Source organism: Hypanus sabinus, chromosome 10 (genome assembly GCF_030144855.1).
Source record: "Hypanus sabinus isolate sHypSab1 chromosome 10, sHypSab1.hap1, whole genome shotgun sequence".
Classification (NCBI taxonomy): Eukaryota; Metazoa; Chordata; class Chondrichthyes; order Myliobatiformes; family Dasyatidae; genus Hypanus; species Hypanus sabinus.
In genome coordinates this window covers 100,836,514-100,860,841 of record NC_082715.1, presented here as the reverse complement: position 1 = coordinate 100,860,841, position 24,328 = coordinate 100,836,514, and the positions used below count along the sequence as shown (strand labels likewise).

General features: G+C 39.6%; 1 protein-coding gene across 1 annotated transcript; it reads left to right on the top strand.

The window, feature by feature from the left end:
• Window positions 1–909: 909 nt before the first annotated feature.
• Window positions 910–23,515, top strand: akirin2 (akirin 2). Its single transcript, XM_059982397.1, has 5 exons — window positions 910–1,479; window positions 9,031–9,174; window positions 19,000–19,152; window positions 21,215–21,286; window positions 22,094–23,515. Exons 1-5 carry the CDS (start codon window positions 1,305–1,307, stop codon window positions 22,102–22,104), a joined length of 555 nt encoding a protein of 184 aa, XP_059838380.1. The 5' UTR covers window positions 910–1,304; the 3' UTR covers window positions 22,105–23,515.
• The last annotated feature ends 813 nt before the right edge of the window (window positions 23,516–24,328 follow it).

The window sequence follows — 24,328 nt, the reverse complement described above, 5'->3', positions numbered from 1 at the left end:
CACAGTTTACTATGAGCAGTTGTGCCTATAAACTCAAGTTTTGGATTTCCCTTAATGACTGTCTTTGACAAAACTCTTTATAGATGTTATTTAAACTTGAGATCCATTCAGAGGTTGCCAACCAGGGATTCATGGACCCCTTGCTTAATGATATTGGTCCATGGCATAAAAAAAGTTTGGGAACCCCTGATTTGGTCTTCTTCCAATTCTCAATGCTGGAGACCATTCAACGTATTCGGTCAAGCCAGGTCTTTAGTGAACAATTTCACTATCCCTGCAATTTATTCTCTCATACGTCCTTCAATTCCCCGGGCAGAATCAACCGGTCTAAAAATATTCTTTCTATATAACAATTAGACGCCTAATTGCTTAAATGACTTATGCTTTTTTTTTATTTATAGAAACAAAGACGTCCATATTGGCGAGTAAAATGTAGGAAATGTGAAAAACAGACAATTACGTACTTATGCATTAAACTTCTTAATGTTTTCCTCTTGTTAACTACAGAAAACCTCCCAAGTAACGTACAGGCTCATCAACTATAACTTTGAAGTATAAAACAATCATAAATTTGCAACGTCCATTTAGTAATAGCGGGCTTGGGGGACGACATAGATTTCACCAGTAATTATAACACAACAAAAATCGTTCAAAATCACTTCCTTATTTGCAAGGCACCAGAAGGATTTCCTGGTGGGCTCCTCCGATTCCTCTCTCTCATTGATCACTGAGCAAGCCTTGTTGCTGCTTGAATTTACCAATGAGGGATTTAAATATAGCAGCCGGCATCTTCTGGTCGTGCCGGATCTCGGGATTTGTAGTTTTACTGTGCTCACCTGCCATTGAGCGGCAGCCTGGGAGACTACAAGTCCCAGGGAGCGGCGTGGCGGTGGGGAGGTGGGGTCAGGCGTGTGCGCAGCTGCGGTGTCAGGGCTGAGAGCGAGGCTAGCGTTGTTTATTGTGGCTGGTTCCGCCATAACGGAGCGAGAAGCCGAGAGAGGGAGAGGTAGCGGCTCCCCGGCGGAGCAATCCATCGGCATCGGCGCTGCTGCGGGGCGCGACCGCTTCGGCTCGTGGACGCAAATCACTGCGCTGAACGGAGCCATCCTCCCGTGCAGATACTGGATTAAGGCGGGTGCGGCACCGGTGAGAGGAAAGCCGAGGAAACGGTTGCTCGGCGGTAACGGGGCGGCCGCCTCCTTCTCCCCAGAGGGACGTAAGCGTCGCGGCGGCGACGACGACCAGGGCCCGTGTTCGATCAGCAGAGAACCCGACCCGTTCGCTGCCCCACCCCGGCCGGCGCCATGGCCTGTGGAGCCACACTGAAAAGGACTATCGATTTCGACCCTCTGCTGAGTCCCCCGTCGCAGTCGCCAAAAAGGAGGCGATGCACCCCGCTCAGCTCGGCCGCCTCCCCGCAGAAGTACCTGAAAATGCAGCCGTCACCGTTCGGAGAGGTGACTCCCCACCTCACCACAGGTTGGTAAGGCCCCCGGGACTGGGGAGCGGTGCTGGAGCTCCCTGATTTAGACAGCGTTTCCGCCCTTCAACATTGCACCAGTTCCTCGCACCTTCCTTCACCTCCGCCACGATCACTCCCTGGGCTAACTGGATCACTGCTTGTTTTCTTTACATCACCCCACCCCGCATCCAGCCTTATTCAATCAGTTGCCCCTCTCCCGACTGTCATTGTTGGATCAGTTGCCCCTTTCCCTACTGCCATTGTTGGATCAGCGCCCCTCCTGCCTTACGTGCGGCCCTCTAACCCTCGCCACTTCAATATCGCTACCTACCGCTCTTTATTTATGCACATGTGTATGCACGCTTTGCTACCCAACCATTCTATTTTATTTACCACCCTGAGTCACTGTCCTAACTTATTCTTAAATCGTTTATTCCTCCATCGCCCCCTTTGCAGATCCCATCCTCACTTACCCCGCCCCCTCCATCTCAGTCGTAGCATTGTACTGCACTGAAACAGGCCCTTAAAACCAACTCGTTCGTAGTGACTGATCCCCCCTCTGGATTACTGCGTTTCCATCCATCAGCCCTCTGTACCGCTTTAGATCTTGGTTCCTTGTTCCTCCGAATTGTTATCTGCTCCTAGTGAGTGTAACATGGTTCAAATATGCTATTGCCCCTACCCTCCTAGCCCCCTCTTCTCAAAAATGTACCTTTCTTTCTCCTGTTCTTCTCAGCCCTTTTTAATGCCCTGTTCTCCCTTTCTATCTCTTTGCACACCCTCCTCCCCACCCTGTGATTAAATCCTGGCAATCAATTTGGCTCCCAATTAGGATGCGTGATCCTGAATTGTCACTGCAAGGTTAATATCTTGAAACTCCAGGGAGTTTTAAAGGAATTGGTGCCAGAGAATTGGGTAATTTGACCTGTGGTTTTAAATCTATTGGGGAGAATCTGTAGTTGCTCCCTCTTTGACATTTAAGAGTCAATTATTTTGTATAAGAATCACAGGTAGCCTAAATTTACTGAAGTTTTGCCTGCTGTTGTAACTCTGACCCAGAAAGCTTTGTACCCTTGACATAGATTATGCCTTTTGAATGTTTGCTTCAATCACCAAATTTTGAATAGGCTGTGGATATCATAGCAATGCAAACATCTACTTGGAGATCAGAATCTATTTTAGAAAGGAAGCGTGATTAACTTGCATATTTACTAATGGAGCTTTTGTGGTTTTAGTTAGGAAGCTTTAACTTGCTGGTGCACACAGTGCTGGAGGAACTCAGCAAGTTAGGCATCATTTATTGAGGGGAATAAACAGTTAATATTTCGGGCTGAGACTCAGAATTAAAAAGGAAGGAAACCACAATGAGAAGTTGGGGAGGTGGTTATTTCAAGAAGCTGAGAGGTGATAGGTGGAGTGCTGAAGAAGAGAGAATCTGATAGGAAAAAACAGTGGGCCAGACTCTATAGATGCTGTTTGACTTGCTGAGTTCCTCCTGCATTTTGTGTGTTCAAGATTTTCAGCATCTGCAAAATCTCTTCTGTTTAATTTTGGAGTGTTGTGTTTTCAGTATAATGTTTTTGATTTGTTAACAACTAAAATCCTAACATAGACTTGTTTAGGAATTTTGATTTCCTTCTATTTGTAGATCAGGTTTAATGTTTGAGTTTGATTTGGATGTTGCTTTCTTAGTTTTATTGTAGTGGAGAAGTACTGATGAACGTTCTGTAATTTTGAAAGTCAAATGTAGGCATTATTCTAGGAATGACCATAATTAACTAAAGAAAATTTAATAGGGGAGAGGTTAGTAAGATCTTAATGTTCTGGTATCAGATGTATTGAGTTAGTTATATGTCAGTGATAGTGTCATGGTTAATGTACTAATCTAGAAATCAGAGCCTGGACTAACTATGTAGGAGTCCCAAATTCAAATTCCTCCTGGCAGCTTGATGCTTATTGTGAGTTTAAAAACCTATCACTAGCTAACGAAGAAAACTAAATGTTCGATACAATTTTTTGGAAATTGGCTTCATTAAAACTTTCAAGAATATTAAAATGATACAATCTGAATATGAAAAATAACTTATCATGGTCAGTAATGTATTTTTACATTTGGAAGAACTAATTATCTTAAACTTAATTTGTGAAAATTGAAGGTGAGATACATTCTTGAAAGCTAAGCTGAATAAAGCAAACCATAGTTTAATTATGAAGACTCTCCCTGTGTGAGATGGAGATGATTGGGTAATTCATGTAGCTATTCACACTTTGGGATAATTTACTATAGATTCTGTTGACTGGGAAATTAATGTTTGTCTTTCTGTGAGCCCACTTGCACACCCTTTTGTGCATCCAGTTCATTTTCAGTGATAATGGATGTTGATAAAAGCAGATACTCCAATTTTAGTACAAATTTGAGGAAATGCCCTCTTGTCATCCAGCTGTCAAAACACTCATCAGGGTTACCTCTAAGACAAGTGACTGTTTTGTGGATCATCTATGCTTCCATTTGTTTCCCATTCCCACATAAGTCAGTATTTCCTCAGCCTTCTCCAGTAATATAGATGTTGAATTTTTCAACTTCACTTAACCAGGATTCTCCTGATTAACCAGCTTGTCTCATCTGTCCAGTGTCCACACACTATGCCCCTTTCTGTCTGCCCATCTTATCAACTTCCTTAGCAAATTCCAGTGTCTCCACTTCCAGCCACTTTCTCTACCTCTCCTTCTCCCCCCAGCCCTTCACTGATTTGTTGTCCCCCTCATGAGATATTCCATCCTATTGTCTATGATCTCCTTGCTCTCTCATTTTCTGTGCAATCCCAGTCCTGATGCAGGGTCTTAAACCAAAATATTGACTCCCTTTGCTTCCAATATACTGTTTTGTCATGCTGAGTTCATCCAGCAGTTCTTTTTTTTTGCTTCACACTTCAGTATTTGCATTTTCTTTTGTGTCCTTCTGATTCTAAACACCAGTAAATATAAGGCTGACTTGCTGTCCCTGTCCTTTTCAGACAACTCAGTTTGCTCCAGGAGTCTAGTGACTCAGAGCTGTATAATGTCCAAGGCAGACATCCTTGGGTGTGGATACCTATACTATTTGCAGTGTCCAATGTGTTTTCTTTAGAGCATGGTAACATGTCCATCAGCCTACAATTAGCTACACTGTAGCTCCTAAATTCTGCATCCTTCCCTTACTACACCCACCCTAAAAAATCTCCCTAATTCTGTCACTCACTAGGGGCAATTCATGATGACCAATTAACCTATAATCTGGAATGTGGGAAGATGGGAAACTTGCATGGTCAGATGGAGATTATGCATGCTGCTCCTGGAGTCAGAATTAAACTCTGGTTTCTGGCACTACAAAGCTGTAGCTTTACTGGCAGACCTCCTTGCTATTTGGAGGTTAGACTTATTGGATTATGGGGGGGAGGGGGGGGGAGGTTTAAAAAGGAAGCAGGTGTCTTCCCTCTTGTTGGCTGAGTATCCCCCTCAGCCCAGAGATTCCTGTGGTAGGAAGCTCAGCAGAGTGGGGGAGGTAGTAGCTTGCATCACTTCCAAAGAGAGGTAATGAGAGATGCTGTTGGATCTGGTGATCATGAAGATGCCATGAGTCCTGAGCAATGGCTGCACATACTGAGCTGTCAGACCACTCAACCTAGTTCTCTCCACAGCAGTCCTCATCTCTACATAAAACTGGATGACTTGTTGTTGGATATGATTAATTCCTATTGCAGTAGTAGACAAGATAGTTTACCCAAGCCTTATGAGACTGTTTCCATTGATGCTCTTGAGAATGAATGCTAAGTGAGATATCTGTGTAAATCTTCAAAAGTGGGGGGGGGGGGGCACAATGAGGCAATGGTTGAAATTTTGCAGGATTGTTAACTTGTACCAATTATTAATTCTTGCTTAATTTTTACTTGATCCTTGGTTCTTGGCATTTTCTAATAAGACACACACAAAATACATGTTATTTCCTATACCATTACCTTATTTCCCTTATACCTTTTTTCCATCCGCTTATAATATATTTCCCCCTTCCTATTTTTTTTTAAATAACTAAAGAAGCCTTGTTTTTTTTCTGGCTAGTTTACTACTAATAATTGGACATTATGCAATATTCCCAATTGTTGGGCTTGCTGTCTCCTGGCAACTTAATAAGCCTTTGATTTGTGCTACCTTTCATTGTTCTTGTAATCTGCAGTTGGGCATTTTTCCTGAGGTTTTGTCTTCCAATGCTTAATTAATTAACTAACTTCAATTATAATTATTTTAACTCTCCTGTTAGGGACCCCTTTACAGTAAGAATAGTTGAATGTAGAGGATGGAGAATTGACTTCTAGAATGATTTTGGAATTGTAAAACATAGCCAGGTACTTCATTCCATCTAGTCCATCCTGAACTACTAATCTGCTATGTCCCATCGACCTGCATCTGGACTGTTGCCCTCCATACCCTCCCATCCAATTTTCTCTTAAACGTTGAAATTGAACCTGAATCCACCTCTTCTAATGGCAGCTTGTTCAACGTTCCTGCCACATTAGGAGTGGAAAAATTACCCCTCGTTCATTCCCCTTAAACATTTCACCTTTCATCCTTAACCCATGACCTCTAGATCTAGTTTCACACAACCTTCTTGGGAAAAAGCCTGGCTGTACTTACCCTTTTAAATACCCTCATTTTTTTATACTTCTGTCAAATCTCCCCTCATTCTCCTAAACTCTAGAAAATAAAGTCCAATTCACCCTTTCTCCATAATTCGGATCATCAAGTCCTGGTATTGAGATTTTCCCTGCACTTTTTCCAATTTTTGATTTTTCCTGTAGATAGGTGACCAGGACTGCACATAGTACTCCAAATTATAGATCATCAATGTCTTGTACAACTTCAACATTATCCCAACTCCTGCACTCAATGCATTGATTTATGAAGGCTATATGACAAAAGCTCACTTTACAATCCTATCTACTCTGATGCCACTTTCAAGGAATTATGGACCTGAATTCCCAGATCCTTGTGTTTTACCACACTCCTCAGTACTCTACTGTTCACTGTGATGGTCCTACCAAAATGCAATACCTCACAAACAGCATCAGATCCAGCACTGATCACGTGCAATCCAGTAGTAACTGGCATCCAGTCAGAGAGGCAACCACCTACTACCAGTCTCTGGCTTCTCACACAAAGCCAGTGTCTAATCCAATTTACTACCTCATCTTGAATGCCAAACGACACAACCTTCTACTGCATTACTCGCAGTCTAAATTCTACCCTGGTTAGTCCTCCCAGGATGCAACACCTCACATTTTCTTGCATTGAATTCCATCTGCCATTTTTTTTTTTCAGCCCTTTACCCCAGCTGGTCCAGATCCTGCTGGTCTTCCTCGCTGTCCATTGTGCCAATTTGCTGATCCAGTTTATCACATTGTCATCCAGATTGTTGATACAGATGATAACCAGTCACAGCACTGGTTATCACCACTAGTTACAGGCCTCCAGTCCGAGAGACAACCATTTACTACCACTCTGGCTTCTCCTCTGAAGCCAATGTCTGATCCAATTTACTATCACATCCTGAATGCAAAGTGACTGAACATTCTTGACCACCCACCCATGTGGAACCTTATCAAAGGCCATGCTAAAGCCCATGTAGACATCATACACTACTTTGTCTTCATCAACTTTCCTGGTAATTTCCTCAAAAACCTACAGGATTGGTTAGACACAACCTGCCATGCACAAAGCCAATTTGACTATCCCTAATCAGTCCCTGTCTATCCAAATACTTTTATATCAAGTTCTTTAGAATACTTTCTAATAACTTTTCCACTATTGATGTCAGGCTCACTGGCCTATAATTTTCTGGTTTATTCTTAGAGCTTTTCTTAAACAACGGAACATTAACTTTCCTCCAGCACCTCACCTGTGGCTAAGATTTTAATTAACTGTTAGGGCCCCTGCAATTTCTGTACTAGCCTCCCACAAAGGAGCACCTTGTCATGCCCTGGGGATTTATCCATCCTAATTTGCCTCAAGATGGCAAACACTACCTCTGTATACAGTCCATGACCTTACTGCTTGAAATAATGGGATTGTGCCTAAATGTAAATTCTGTGACTAAAGTTTGAGGGTAGCGATTTTGTAGCTTGTGTGGATCTCAACAAGAAAAGCTCTGAACAATTACCTCGCTTGCAAAGGGGATTAAGATAAGGTCTTGCACATTTAGAAGTTACCCAGGTGAGCATCTAAAGATGTGTAACCTATTTGGCTGTTGATTGAGAGCTGAAAATAGCCTGTTTGTTGGAGGTGCTAGCACTTTCATAGTAAATCAACTGACATCTTTCAGTACAGCACTGTAAGAATGTGTCTTGCCTTTTTAAAAAAAAAATTATGTTCTTCATTCCCAAATGAATAACCTGAGATTTCCCCATCTGCACCCATCTTTTCCACTTTCCTTATTTGTAGTTTCCAAACGTGAAGGTTCTAGAGAGGGTGTTAAAGTATCTTCTTGCATTTTTTTTTCTGATGGAGTTAATAGGGTAAGCTGTATTTGGCCAATTGTTGCCAAAGATGTTTGGACTGGTGTAGTGAAAGTACAGATGTAGACCTCTGTATTGGCAATGGCCTCTGAGTAATGGCACTTCCTACATGTTTATCTTGGAGGGAAACTCTATCCCACCTCAATTCTTTGTTGTCTGAGCACCCAACTCTTATGTTGCAATCATTTTCATAATGCAGATGTTTCCAGGTTGCTAATGGACTGACTTGATGGAAATCTGGCACGTTCTTCTGCAATTTGAGTTTCCTTTTCGTAAAACCCATTAGTCTTTTGTGTAAATGGAATTATAATGATTGCTTTCGTAATCTTGTTACTATGATGACTGTTCCTGCCATTCTAATTTTATTTCAAAGTTCAGAGTAAATAATTCTTATTGTTTTTGGGTGCCTTGTCTGGTTAATCCTTGGTATGATTTCTGGTTTCTTTTTCCTCCCAACTTAACCATTTGAAAAATATTTCATTAAGGACATCACAAAGTTAAATATTCAGAAAACAAAGTTCAGTGCTTTACAGTTTATTAAGTATATCTGATTGCCGAGGTAGATGACTGGCTTTATAAGTTTGAGGTTTGGAGTTCTACTTCACTACACCACTTTGGACAAAGTAAGACATTGAATAAAACCTCATTTATTTTTGTGTCTTAATGTTACTGATCCAGAAACTTGCAAATGTCTTTCCCCCTCATTCTTCTCTATTTTATCCTAAGATTCACTTCAAGATGCTTGGCTGGAATTGTCTTGCTGATACACAAGTGTGTATTTACTGCATATTTAATTAATGCTATCTTTTTTCTTTAGCAATTGCCATTTGATTAATTCCAGAATAAAATGGTCAGTAGAACTATTAAATGCTGATGTGTTGAAAATTTTTTCGATACTTTGAACTTAATTGGTTTAAATAATTAAGCATTCAATTTTACCCTTTTTTTGCCAAGCATAGAAACTTTTTAAATATGGGTATTATATGATTCCTTTCACTAACATGAGTTTTGTCTTTTTTCCAGAACAAATTCTTCACAACATAAAACAGGAGTACAAACGCATTCAGAAAAGGAGACATTTAGAAAGTTTCCTGCCTCAGTCGGAGGGCAGTTGTTCAAGTGACGGACAGTCCCAAATTCCAGTTTTAAATGGACCAGTTTTGCAAGGTGTGTGATCTTAAATGTGGTTACCCAGATTCCTTGCTAAAGTGTTGTTACTACTGATGAAGTTGATCTTACCTACAAAGAGTAATGGAGACATCTAAGTGTAGATTACAAATGTTTCTTCCTTGATTTAAAATGGATAACCTGGATCCGCCTCTGGTTAATTGTCAAATGAAGCCATAACATGTATTGTATTATTCTTTGGAATGTGCTCAATTTGTGTAATCTTGATGTTTGAATGTACGAAGCTACATAGCCGAACCTGTATATCTGATATAATCTGTATAATTGTTTGTCTTGTTCACTTGCAGCATGGATATTGGGAAGTAAAGCCTTGTTTTGCTAGTAATGTACTGTTAAAATAACATTGCACTGCAATTATAATCAAACGATTGTGATGAGTACCATTAAATCGACCAAAAACTTTACATCACAATGCAGAGTATTCAGTGTACACAGTGTTCCCTTCTGCAGAATAGACCTTAATGATAAGAAGAATATATCTGAGTTTGTCATGTGTAATATTATATGTAACTGTGTGTGCCAGTTTGGTGGTGGGGGGGGGGGGAATCAGAAACTGAATCCTGCATAATTATTCTTTCAGACTAAAATTGTGATTTGATCATTTTATGCTAGTTTTAATATTTAAATTAATGTTTCTAGAAATCAGTAATATGCTTATGCAACTCTTGTAATTAATAAATATCCTTGAAAGCAGATGTGCCTGATAGGTTTCTTTTAAAAAAAACCTGTCACAACAAGCAGACTGCTATATTGACCTAAAGTGCTAAAAGAGATTATGGAAAGAAAAAGTTTTTGGATATTGTCTATATCCCAGTTAGAATGAAAATGAGGCGTCAGATAATTGGGGCTTTCTTAAGGTTTAGTTTGTGCTGCCTTGCCATCAGGTTACTTAAGCCTTGCAACAGTGGTGAGAAAATTACTGGGGGGAATTCTGAGGGATAGGATCTGCCAGCATTTGGAAGATCAAACAGTTATCAGAGGCAGCATGGTGTGGGGAAATTGTCTTAAGACTATAGACCAGTGAGTCTTAATTGGAGGGGAAATTATTGGAGAAGCTATGTAGAGACAGGATTTATGAGGGTTTAAAGAAGCATATTGTGATTAGGATAGTCAGCATGCCTTGTGAGCCTGTTTGAGAATGTGAAAAAAGCACATTGAAGGTAGAACAGTGGATGTGTATATAGAATTTATTAAGACCTTTCATTCAGAAAGTTCGGAGGCATGGGATCAGGGAAACTTGGCTATATGAATTCAGAATTAGCTTGCCCATAGGAGGCAGAGGGTGATTGTGGATGGAACATATTCTGCCTGGAAGTCAGTGACTGGTAGTGTACCGCAGGGAGCTGTTCTGGGATTTTTCTGTGTATTTTATAAATGACTGTTGAGGAAGTGGAAGGGTGGGTTAGTAAGTTTGCAGATGAAAAAGGTTGGTGGTGGTGTGGATAGTGTAGAAGCATCATAAGTTATAACTGGACATTGATAAGATATGGAGGTGGACTGAGAAGATCAAGTTCAACGAGGGGAAAAGTGTGAAGGTCGGATGTGAAGGCGGAATATAGGGTTAATGGTAGGATTCTCAGCCGTGTGAAGGAACAGAGGGATCTTGGGGTCCACATCCATAGATCTCTGAGCTATCCTGTAAGTTGTTAAGATGATGTATGATGTGTTGGCCTTTATTAGTTGGGGAATGAGTTCAAGAACTGCAAGGGAAGATTGCAGCTCCATAAAACCCTGCTCAGGCCACATTTAGAATATTGTGTTCAGTTCTGGTTGCCCTCATTATAGGAGGAATATGGAAGCTTTGGACAGGGTGCAGAGGACATTTACTAGGGTGGTGCCTAGTCTAGAGGGCATGTCTTATGAAGATGGGTTGAACAAACCAAGACTTTCCTGTTTGGAGCACAGGAGGATGAGAAGTGGCTTGTTGGAAGTGTACAAGATGATAGAGGCATAGATTGAGTGGAGAGCAGAGACTCTTTCCCAGTGTGGAAATGATTAATATGAGAGGTCATAATTTTAAGGTGATGATTGGAGGTAAGTATAGGGAGATGTCAGAGGTAGGTTTATTTTAGAGTGGTGGGTGCATGAAACACACTACCATGGGTGGTGGTAGAGACAGGTGCATTAAGGACTTAAGAGACTCTTAGCTATTTTGCCTCCATTTTTCTTTCATCTATCTGCCTACATGGGAGGGAAGGTTTGGGTTGATATTGGAGATCGACACGCTTGTGTTCTATGAATTTTGAGCTTTTTGATGAAATGACCAAGTGGATTAACAAAGGCTGTATAGCAAGTTGGTGTAGAGGGTGAGATCACATGGAACTCAGGATACCAAATTAGCTTGGTGGAAGGAGGCAGAACCAAAATTGAAGTAGGCAGCGAAGAGAGTTATTTAAGTTTACAAGTTGGGAAGTGAGCCAGAGGGTGGCAAAAGGAATTTAACTCAAGACATTTGTGAGGGATTGCACTTTAAAGTTAATCTGGAGAGGATGTGTGCAGTAAATAGTAGACCTTGGAAAGTATTGTAGAACAGAAGGACCATAATTTGCCAAAATTTGGAGACCCAGGTAGACAAGATGAAGAATGTTGGCACACTTGTTTTCATTGGTCAGGGTACTGAGTACAAGAGTTGGGATGTCATACTACAACTATACAAGATGTTAGTGAAAATGCACTTTGGCTACAGGAAGGATGTCATTAAGCTGGAAAATGTGCCAAAAATTTTCACAAGGATGTTACTGGGTTTTGGAGAGCTTAAGGTGTGAGGCTGAATAGGCTGAGACTACTTCTCTTTAGAAATGGAAGGGTGATTTATTGACGTTCACAAACTCTCAAGAGACATGGTTAAGGTCAATTTTTTTTTCTTTTTGCCCCCACAACAAGATGGCGTAGTCTAAAGCTAGAAAGCATGGGTTTCAGGTGAGCAGGGAAAGAGTTAAAGGACATGAGAGCAGATTTTCCACACAAAGGGTGGTAGGCAGATGGAACAAGCTGCTAGACATCAACTTTGGATGCAGTTACAACTTTAATAGGTACCTGGATAGTAAAGGTTTAGAGGGTATAGACTGAATGCAGGGAAATGGGATTAGGTTAAGGAAACAACATGGTTGGCATATGCAAGTTGGGCTGAAGGTCCTGTTTCCATGCTGTACGCCTAAACCCATACACTGCTGTTGATGTTAAAGCAATGAGATGGCCCCATCCTATGGACATTTATAATCTGTAGAGTGACATGAGTATTGCAGTTTTCATTTTTCACACTACATAGCAATATTTTCTGACACCATAATTCTTGTTACTGCCTGTACACAGGATAGAATCCCAAAATGAATTGGGAAGGGGTAGTGCACGTAACATATCTCAGTTGGTATCTTCCTAGATCTTTCTGTGTGGAATTGATTTTTTTTGGCAGATTCTACATAGAAGCTATCAAATTATTAAAACCTGAGTGTTTTTGTAGTTTGCTGTTTTAATATAAGCTTGTAGGATGCTGTGGGAGGCTGATGGTGGAGGAGTGGATGTTTGGATCTGGTTTCTACAAGATTATGAAAAATTATGTTGCAGTACAAGTGGCATCAAAGTGCCATCAAAGGGAGCCAGCAAGGAAAAAAGCTACATTGAAAACAATAATATGCAGATTATTATTTAAAGGCTGGGTTTCAAGTGTACATGGAACAAAATAAATTGACACGGATCTAGAAAGGTACCTTGGATCCATCAATTTATTGGGCTATGGGTAATGAAGAGCTGGGTATATTCTGGATATGAAACGGTCTCTTGTTTTGCTGCTGTCAGTTCTTAAAGGTGAAATCCTGATTTGTGTATGTTTGCAACAGAGGGTGGTAGGAGGAGAGATAATAGCTGGATCTTCCTTTGGAGCATATAATTGATACTGGATATCTTAGTATTTCCAGCTTGTCTGCAGCCTTGCTGTTGGGCAGCACATCTGTAAAATTATTCACAATGGAGTCCTTTAGCTGCTTATACTTTGGAACTATTTTGAATGAGCCTATTTTGACAAGGCCTTTTAATTTGTGGTAAAAAAAATCCTATCCTTTGCTACTTAATAGTAATGACTTTTGCTGAACTACTATTTAATAAGATACTAGTGTGTGCAATTTGAATCAGCATCAGCTTTGCAATATGTTACAAAGGTTGTATGCTTTCAATGGAATAGTTAATATTTCATGGGATTTTGAATTGTCATATTTTCCACTTGCCTTGTGTTGTACATAATGGCTGCACTGTCTTAGGGGCTGGTTTTGTTATTTTTGTCTTGGCTTGTTTGTTTTTATGATAAAATCTACATCAGAAGGGAGGCAATGTGCTGGTTATTGAGCTCGAGTATGGAAAATCTGTAAGATTCCACAAGAACAAAAAGGGTTGCTTGGGGAATGCAGGGGATTGAGCTTTTGGGGTCAGATAGGACTGATTAGTAACTGTGGAAAGAAAGCTTTGCCATTTGAAAAGTGAGTGGAAATTTGACTTGTGAGTGGTTACTTGAGTGTGAATTTTGAGTTCTTAGTATGAGTATCTCTTCAGCTTGAGAAATTTGACAAGATGGCTGGGCTTTGGAAATATCAAGGGACATGAGACTGGACTGTTTCTAGTGGAGAACAGGACAGGTTTTCTATGTTACCAGAAGACTGCAAATGGTTTTAGCTGAACTGGGGTTGGTGCAACTGAAAGCTATTCCAAGACCGAATGTAATCTGTTGGGAAGAAGGGTATAATGGTGATTGGAGGTAGATCATAAGCACTGAACATCTTCAACAGTGCAGAGATCTGAACATTTGAAATGTAGTTTAGGGTTTGGTGTTTCAGTTGAGAGTGCTGAAGTGATTCAGTATAAATGATCAAATTTTATTTTAATGAGTTGCTGGGAAGAAATTACGGGAAGCAGTATGGTGAATAAGCCTGTCCTGTTGTGAGTTGCTCCAGTTACTACAGGAAAAATGAAATTGAAATCTTAGGCCCTTGGGATAGTGTTAAATCCAAAGTAGCCTCACACTATAGGAAAAGAAAGTGAGTTACAGTACTACAGATAAACAGCCATTACCATTAATAGGAAAAATGTTTCCTCTATTAAATGATACCCAAGCATTCAGAAGATTATACATTTACTAGGCAAGGGTGATATGAATTTATGAAAGGGAAGTGGTGTTTGATTTAATTATTCTGCTGGCTACAATAGAAATAAATAAAACTATACCAGTTAAGTGTATTTCTTCGCATTAAATGAGAAATAGAATTTGTCTGCTGTACAATGGTTATTAGTTAATAAATTCTGGGATTCTGCAACATCTGAGCTGAGGCCCCACAGTGCCAAATAGAAGGGGTGAGGATGTGACAGATACAAAAGCTGTAAGAAGGGAAACAATAAAATATGAGGGCAAACAAGCCAATAATAGTTATATAAATAACAAAAGGGAGGTGAGAGTTGATATTGGACCACTGGAAAATGAATTCTGGTGAGATATTAATGGGGGACAAAGAAATGGCAGATGAACTTGATAAGTACTTTGCTTCAGTCTTTACTGTGGAAAACTGATTGAATGGCAGAGCAGACTGGGCCGAATGGCCTACTTCTCCTATATCTTATGGAAAACACTAGCTATATGCCAGAGGTTCATGAGTGTCAGGGAGCAGGAGTGACAGCCATTGCTATTACAGAGGAAAAGGTGCTAGGCAAACTGGAAGGTCTTAAGGTGGATAAATTACCTGGAGCAGAAGGGCTACATCCCATTGTCCTGAAAGAGGTTGCTGAAGAGGATGACTGATGCCTTGGTCATGATCTTTCAAGAACCACTTGATTCTGCATGGTCCTGAAGGACTGGAAGGTTACAAATGTCACTCCACACTTTAAGAAGGGAAGAAGACAAAAGATAGGAGATTATAGGCCAGTTAGTCTAACCTCAGTGGTTTGAAAGTGTTGGGAGTCATCCCTTAATAATGGATGAGATTTTGGAGTGCTTGGAGATTAATGATAAAAATAAGCCAAAGTCAGCATGGTTTCTGTAAAGGGAAATCTTGCCTGACAAATCTGTTAAGAGTTCATCGAGGAAGTAACCAGGAGAGACAGTGTATGTCATTTACTTGGATTTTCAGAAGGCATTTGATTGGGGTGCCTCACAGGCTGCTTAAGATAAAATCCTATGGTATTACAGGAAAGATACTGGCATGGGTAGTGGAATGGATGACAGGCAGGAGGCAGTGAGTGGGAATAAAGGGGACCTTTTCAGGTTGACTGCCAATGACTAGTGGTGTTCGTCGGGGGTTAGTTTTGGGATCGCTACTTTTCACATTGTTTGCCCATGATTTGGATAATGGAAATGATGGCTTTGTGGCAAGGTTTGCGGATGATACGAAGATAGGTGAAGGGGTAGGTAGTGCTGAGGAAGCAATGCGATTGCAGCTGGAATTGGACAAATTGGAAGAATGGTCAAAAAAGTGGCAGATGGAACACAGTATTGGGAAATGTATGATAATGCATTTTGGTAAAAGGAACAATACTGCAGACTGTTATCTAAATAGCAAGAAAATTAATCAGAGGTGCTAAGGGACTTGGGAGTCCTTGTGCAAGCCACCCAGAAGGTTAATTTACAAGTTGAGTCTGTGGTAAAGATGACATATCCAATGTCGGCATTTATTTCAAGGGAAATAGACTGAGGCATTATAAGAGACTAGTCAGGCCGTACTTGGAGTATTGTCAAATTTTTAGGGCCTCTTATCTCAGAAAAGATGTGTTGTCATTAGAGTTCAGAGAAGATTCATGAAGATAATTCTAGGAATGAAAGGGTTAACATACGTGGAGAGTTTGGCTGCTTTGGGCCTGTGCCCACTGGAATTTAGAAGAATGCAAGGGGATATCATTGAAACTACTGAATGTTGAAAGGACTAGATAGATGAATGTGGGGAGAATGTTCCCTCTGATGGGGGTATCCAGAACTGGAGGACACAGCCTCTAAACTGAAGGGCAAACTTTTGGAACAGAAGTAAGGAGGAATTTTTTAAGCCAAAGAGTGGTGAATCTGTGGAATGCTGTGCCACAGCCTGCAGTGGAGACCAAGTCTGTGGGTGTACACAGAGAGGAAGATGATAGATTCCTGATTGGTTGTGGCCTCAAGGGATATGGTGAGAGGGCAGGTGTATGAGGTTGAATGGGATCTGGGGTCAGCCATGATGAAATGGTGGACTGGAGTGGACTGGATGGGCTGAATAACCTAATTCTGCTCCTATGTCTTGTGGGCGAAGATGAAGTAATTCACTGATTTGGTGGGGGAGGGAGTTTTTTTTTGAACTGTTAAGAGATTGGTGTCTGGGGGGCCCTGAGATCATTAATTACTGAAATGTAATATACAGCTACAGAAACAGTCCTGCTGAAGGGTCTCAGCCCAAAATGTCAATTGCAAATGCTGCCTGACCTGCTGTGTTCCTCCAGCATTTTGTGCGTGTTTCTTGGATTTACAGCATCTGCAGATTTTCTCTTCTTTGAGATAGAAACAAATTAGGTTTCTGTATCTACATGTTGGTCTTTATTACAGGAGGATTTTGAATACAAGGGGAAAAGAGATGTAATTGCAGTTGAATAAGTAAGACTGCAATATATTGTATACAGGTTTGGCCTATTAATGGGGTGGAAATATATTGAAGTTTTAACTGATTTGTATGATATAATAATTTGTTTTGAGAACATATTACACTCTAGAAAAATGAAGTAACCTTCTCAGAACAACTTGTTTTAATAGGGTAGAGATAAGAATGATGTTTCTTCTGTCTGGGACGTCTGAAACCTATAATTGCAGCTTCAAAATGTGGCAGAAAGGAATTTTTCCCCACTGAAGATGGTTATGGAATGATCTACTCAAGAAGACTTAAAGAATTATGAGATATAATCAGGATGAAAAGCAATTAAAACTCTAGATGTGAAGAGGATTGATGTATATGGGATTTTCAGCAATATGAGATAAAAGATCAGTCATGGTTTTGAATGTGACCGGCTTGAAGTCTTACTCCATTTCTATTTCTTGTCTGCTTCATTCCATAGCATAGGCTGCCTTACACCAAAAGTTGTTAATTTTGTTACATTAAATTTGCATTCTGGGTATTGCTGGTATTGTGATCAGTAGTTCAGTTATTCAAGATTTTATCTAGTGACTATTCCTAATTACTGATTTAAGTTACTTTAAAAAAATTGTGCTAGTTTAATTTTTGTTTCTGATTGATCGTTTTTATGATAGGCTCTTATTTCTGCAAAAAACAATTTAAAATGTGGCATTCTCCACCTGTATGAATACTCTGCCTGCATGTTGCCTAGACCCTTCTATTTGTAACATTTCACTTAAAAGCTGTTAACCATCGATGCACCCCATCAGTGAATCGTCTCATTACCACAGCTTCATTCTCTCTAGACACTTTACATCACTTCACATTTCTGGTTGCTTTTTTTGCTATCACTGTCTTTTACTTTCAAGTTACCCCATAACAGCCAAAGTTGTGCTGTCTTGTTTTGAACTGAAGCAGTTATTTTAGATAGCCTGTTTTTACCTTTTAGTTCCGTTCTCCACTCCCCCCTCCCCCCTCCCAGTTCCTCAGCAGCTGGTCATTTATCCTGGTTCTCTTAGTCAGCATGCATAGTTGTTTTGCTTGCTATTTCAGGTTTGAAATGTATTGTGATTTTTTTTATCTGGTGACCCAAAATTGAATCTTACTTTTCCTTTGGGAATAATTTACCAGATTAGGCAGTGTCTAGGGATTGCAGCCCTCTAACCTAAAATTGTTTAGTAAATAAATGATGTCGTGTCTAATTAAAAGATGGAATGATTTTTGGTTATTGTCTGGTTCCTAATATTAAAAATTCTGCTTAGCTGAATTGTGTGGACCTTTTAATCTGTTGTCACTCTCCTAAAACATTTGCCCCCTCAATTGCTTAGCGGATCCTTGCTATTGATGTCATAAAGTAGGTCAGCCCGTTTTCAGCTAATTCGAGCAATAAGGACAGCTGATGACAATAGCATTTGCTTTTAAATTTTCTTTCAGTTTAGGATGTTTTAGTTATCAGAACCAGCATTGTTGGCAAAACCAGCATTTATTTCCTACTGTCTTTAAAGTGGTAATGAGCCACTTTGAACTGCAGCAGTCCATCTGATGAAGGTACTGAAGAGTTCTAGGATGGAGACTTTTGGGATTTAAGCTGTTAAGTTTTGCAAGGATGACTTGCAAGCAGCAAGTGTTGCATTTAAAGTGTGCAGGGTTGCACTGCTGTTGACTGTTAAACTGGAGAGAGAAATTCCTTTTTACAGTTCATAAATTTTTCAAGACTAAAATACTGCATTTGATTCAATTTCCAACTATTTGGCAAATACTACAGAATCCATATGTATAGTATACTTGTGTAGTGTGTAGTAAGTTGATATTTTTCAGTTTTATAGTCTACTTTTCCTGGAGCTGTATTTTTCCTATATTTTAAGTGTCTGCACTGTTTGCAGTACTAATCGACGATTTTCGAATGCATGCCTTTGCAATATTTTGGGTAAAATGCGCAGCAATATGTTTGGATAGATACATGGATAGTAGGGATATGGGGGGCTATGGTCCCAGTGCAGGTTGTTGGAGTAGGTAGTTTAAATGTTTTCAGCATGGACTAAATAGGCCAAATGGCCTGTTTCTGTGCTGTACTTCCCTGACTCTAACATTGCAGAATGATGAATGCTTAAGAATTCTGGGAAGATCCCTGAAATGTTTGCTTCCTCCTGTTAAATATTGGCCGACAATAAGTGTGTACTTATTTTTAAATAAACTGTAGGCACTTCATCTGGATCATTGTCACCGCAATCAAAGAAAGACCAGCCATTGTTCACATTGAGGCAAGTTGGAATAATCTGTGAACGCCTGATTAAAGAGCGAGAAGAGAAAGTCCGTGAAGAATATGAAGAAATACTGGATACAAAGCTGGCAGGTAACCCTGAATGGTCCTGTGTGAACCTATAGTTTTTGGTTTACTTTAAAGACATTAATTACGGATGGAGGTGAAAAAGATGCATGGATGGAGCTTAGCATACTTTCTCTCTTTATGGAGAGAAGTATGAGAATGCAGATTCTGAAGTCTGGAACAAAAATCACAAACTGATAGAGGAACACAGTGTCTCAGACAGCATCTCTGGAAGTCAAAGAATGGTTGTCATTTTAGAATTCTTTGTCTCCACAGATGCTGCTTGACCCTCTGAGTTCCTCCAGAAATTGCTTTGGAGTTGGGGTAGGGCAAAATGTGGAAATGCATTTCACTTCCCATAACAATCTCATAAAATATGGAGTGAGTCCTGAAAACCCAACCACTAGGACATTTCCACTTATTTCACTGATTTGGACTTGCTGGACCCAAGGAACCTTGCTCCAAACTGCCCACTACCAGGCACCAATCCGTCTACTTTGAGAAATAGTGCTTATGTAATACTGTTACTGTATGAGAAGCAATTCCCAACTTTGGGAGAGCAGCAAGTTCCCACTCAAGGCAAATGGAGGTAGCAGATAAGACACTGACCCAGACACAATCCTAATCTCAGTGATGACCATGCAGATCTTGTATATTCTCATTTATGTGTGGGCTTCCCCTCCCCCACATCCCAAATGTATGCTGGTAGGTTAATTGGCCACTATAAATACCTATGGTTTGTATCGGGGGGGAGGGGGGTTGTGCTGAGAATAAATGTAAGATTTGTATGAATAGGTGCCTGATGGTCAACATAGACTTAGCAGAGGAGACCTGTTTCTGATCTGCACGACTCAGATATGGCAAAGTTAATTCCCATGGTAGGGCAGTCTAGGACAAGACGGCAGGGCTTCAGGATTGAAGGATGTCCATTTAGAACAGAGATGCAGAGAAATTACTTTAGTCAGAGGGTGGTTAGTAAATCTGTGGAATTTGTTGCCACAAGCGGCTGTGGAGGTGAAGTGATTGGGTGCATTTAAGGCAAAGATAGACAGGTTCTTGATTAGCCAGGGCATCAATGGGTATGGAAAGAAAGCAGGGGAGTGATGATGACTGGAAAAAATTGGATCCGCCCATGATTGAATGGCAGAGCAGACTCATTGGGGCTGAATGGTCTACTTCTGCTCCTATATCATGATCTTATGACTCTGAACTGACTGCTAAGTATGGGTCATTAAACTCCTGTCCTCCAGCATCACCAAAGTGTAGAATGTCTGCCTGCATTTTGCAAAAGTTTCTCAATATTTGTCATGGAAATTCATTTTCTATTTCTTTAAAGGATTTTTATATGAATGTCCTTTAGGTTTGGAATGTAAGCCCCTACTAAGTTGGTGGTTAGGGTTACACCAATTGCAGAGTCTGTACCTGGACATTTTACTATTTGTAAATGCTATAGTTTTCAAAATAATGTGAAAATGAGTCCTTTGAAGCTCTGCTAAGGCAGAATATTTTTGATAATTAGGCAGTTTTGGTTCCATGTTGACCCAGAGTATGCATTGTATATCTTGTGCCTTTGTCACTTTGGGAACAAGTACTGATGTTTTGCTCTACCGTGCTGGAGTTTCTGGAAGTGCTGAGCAGGAGCAATATTGTGGTCTAAAGGCTCATTTAAGGTTTTGGTAGCACCGAAGTAAATGGGATTGAGTAAGTTTCCTGGCATTCTTCTACAGAACTGAGAACCACCGGAAGGGGCTTTTGCAATTTGTCAGGCTTAGTTTTTGTGGATTTTTTGTCATGAGCCTCAACAATAAAACAGAAATTTAGTTTAATGAACAATCTCTCATCTTTTCTAGTCAGTAGTTTTTGAGGTAGAACTGGCTAATAAAGGTATTCGTTTAATTTATGAATCAGAAGGATGGAGAGGTGCTATTTTTGAGGGTAGGCTGCAATCAAGTTTTTTTGAATCATTCACTTACCTGTAATGATATACTCAATTGTATAAAATCTATTTATTTTGATCACTTTTATATGCCACCATCTAATATGGTGATAGTGTTGTTAGTGACTTGATCTAAACTTTTTTTTATTTCAGAACAATATGATACTTTTGTGAAGTTCACGCATGACCAGATTATGCGACGATATGGAGAGCAACCTGCCAGCTGTATGTATATAGCTAAATGGCATTTCTAATTTTCTAACCTCTGGATTCCGGTTTTTAGTTTGAGTTGCATATCCTTGATTGAGAGGACAAGATCCGCCTGTTCAACAGCCAGTTCTTTTGAGTGTGGGGTGGGGTTTCTTTATTTTCCTTCAGATAAGAAGCATATTTCTGAAACGCAGGCATTGCACACCATAGCCGTTCCTCCCAACCCCGATGCACACATTGAGGCATGGTCATCTCGGGGGGGAGGGGTGCCATGAAGTACTTACTTAACAGTAAACTTTTTTTTATTGGTACTGGGGCTACTAAAATGTTATTCTTACCAATTCATTTACATCTATGAAGATTTTAAATAAGTTTGCATTTATAATATAATCCATAAACTGGAGCTTCGAGTTCAATGAAATATGGAACTTTTAGATTCCAAGTTGAGCAGAGCCCTTTCCATATGAGCCCCCCTGGTTTGCTTAGTTTTTAAAATTTGTATTGCCTTTGGTTTAGTTTTCTATGATCAGTGTGAGGCAACCTCTTGGTAGCATGGTCACAGATCAAAACAATATTGTCATTATGTGAAGATATGCTGCCCATATCCTATCAGAATGAAATGATTGAACCCAGCTCATTGAGCTTTGCTGTGGCAGCTTTAAGTGCTGTGCCACTTGTATGCTTCTAGAGGGTAACACAATCTCTGTAGAGAAATGTTCTATGTTCTAAAAGGGCTGGGTGGTATTTATCTTTAACAGCAAACAAATATTAAAATGTCTCAACCATCCTAGAATTACACATTTTTTTTCTTTTCATTCACAGATGTGTCCTGAATTGTCCTATTTCTGTGGAGTGCCCTTTTCCTTTTGAACACTGCAAGTTGGCTGTTTCTCTGAGACTTGTAGCAGTGCCATATTAACCACCTATGAGCACGGGGTGTTTTCAGCTTGTGTCAGTGGCAACCACTTTTCTGCAGCATGTTTAATGGAGTGCTCCCTGATATGTCGTCATCTTTTATTGGACCTTTGCTAACTTGTACTTATAATTACCAGTGGCTCCCTCTGTTAAAATTTTGCTGTATGTTAAAATCTGAAAAGCTTATTTCTTTCCTTTTAATGACTTTAAAGGAGCAGTACTGGTGTTCCAAAATGTCCATCTCGATTTCAGCATTGTATTTTAAATGCCAGATTTTAGGGGAATAATCAGTCTAGTACGGTTTTAGTAATGAGCCTTATTTTGCAAACTCTGACTTCTAGCTACCAAAATGCAGGAGGGCAACCATCATTTTTTTAATCCTATTCCTTATATAAGTGTTATATTTTTTCAGGCTGGTTTGTTGGAGGTTTTGCCTTTTGTCTTAACCAGTTCATATTGAAATAATGCCAAGTTCACTATCAGATTTGCAAGTAATCAACAAAACACGTGGCTCTTGTTTTTGATTTTATTTAGCATTTCTATTTCAACAAATTAGCGAAGCATAATTCAATCCAATCATAAGCGAACAATTCAAATTGTTGAATTCGAGTTGCAGCAACGTTTCCCTGATGTCCAGCAGACAACTAAACACAGCTTGACCTTGATTCTACTTTTGATATTTACCTGTGTTAATTAGACATGTTAAGTAAGAATATTGTTTTCCCCAAAAACTTTAAATACTAGATCTTTTAATTGTATACATATTTGACTGACTTTAAATGCAAGATTCTCGATTTCTAATATTGTGGGGATTCCAACAACTCTATTTGAAAAAAGTAACTTGTAAGAAACCAGGTCCAGTTAATAATTAATTACAAAGGTCCAAGAATACTGATAATAAACATACTTCCAAGAGAGCAGCTGTGAAGATGTGATAGCTGGTAGCAATGTCTTCAGTTACTGCACGGCTGAGATTAACGTGACCAGAGGGGAAAGGTTTGCAAAGGCTCATTGTGCACTACAACATTTCTGCAGGCAAAATCCTCAGTGAATTTTGGATAATGTGATTATTAATTATCTCCACTGTTGGAATTGCCTGCATGTAGCTGTGGTCGTTTATCAAATGAAGGGTTCAGAAGAGATTTTGTACTGAGAAGAGGAGGATGGGAAGGGGTAACTGAAGCTTCATAGTAAATTTGATTAAAATAGTAAATTTTATTTATTCTAGCAGTCTTTCAAAGTTTATTTCTGCATTTTGATGTACCATTATTTTACTGTTCTTTGTAGTGTAATGGAATTTAGTTGACTAAATAAAGATTTACATCCGAATTTGAGTAGTGCTTGAATTGATTAAAGACTTACTGGATTGTTGGTTAATAAACATTACTGCTTGTCCAGGTATACATTTTTGCTTCTGACTTCGGTCAAATGCCCAAGATTAATAGGTTTAGAATGTACTATGCTTGCACACAAGATAACTGCTGAAGTTGCTGCAAATTTGTAATACTGAATTTCTTTGACTTTATTTCTACTTTAGTTCAATGCCTTTGTTAATATTAGATGCTAACATTAGAGCAGTTCAGCACAGGAACAAGGTCGCTAGCCCATAATGTCTTTGCTGAGTATGATGCCAAAATTAAACTTTTGTAGAAAGTCAGTATGTTTTCTAGAAATTAGCTTATTCTTTAGTGATTATACACTGCTTAACCAAAAGATCTGAGGCTTGAAAATAATTGGGTATCCAGTTTACAATGTAGCAGATTGCTAAAAGTTCATATTCAGCTATTTGAAACAGTTTCTTTCTCTCATATCTGAATAAATTATGAACACTACCTCATTCTTTATGCACTATTTTAGTTCATGATATTTTAGACTTTATTATATAGCTGCAAAACAAATTTCACGTCATCAAACTTGATGATAAATCTGATTCTAAATATCACCAAAATTCAAGCTTTCTCCCATAGGACTTTTGATTAACTTTTGATCAAAAGCTTCAACAAATGGAAATGGAGGGGGATTTTGACTAACAAAGTTGCTGAATGATGTAGTGGGTGCATATACAAAATGAACTTGTGAACTGTCATCTGCTGAAACTCAACTATTCCTCCCAAAAGAAATAAACTAATTATCTTTGTACTC

Bases quoted from the DNA above. Each gene is read 5' to 3' on its own strand.
- akirin2 (XM_059982397.1), top strand. From the start codon at position 1,305: ATGGCCTGTGGAGCCACACTGAAAAGGACTATCGATTTCGACCCTCTG. The intron at 1,480-9,030 runs GTTGGTAAGGCC...TCTTTTTTCCAG, and splicing joins GACTCCCCACCTCACCACAG to AACAAATTCTTCACAACATA. The intron at 9,175-18,999 runs GTGTGTGATCTT...AATAAACTGTAG, and splicing joins AAATGGACCAGTTTTGCAAG to GCACTTCATCTGGATCATTG.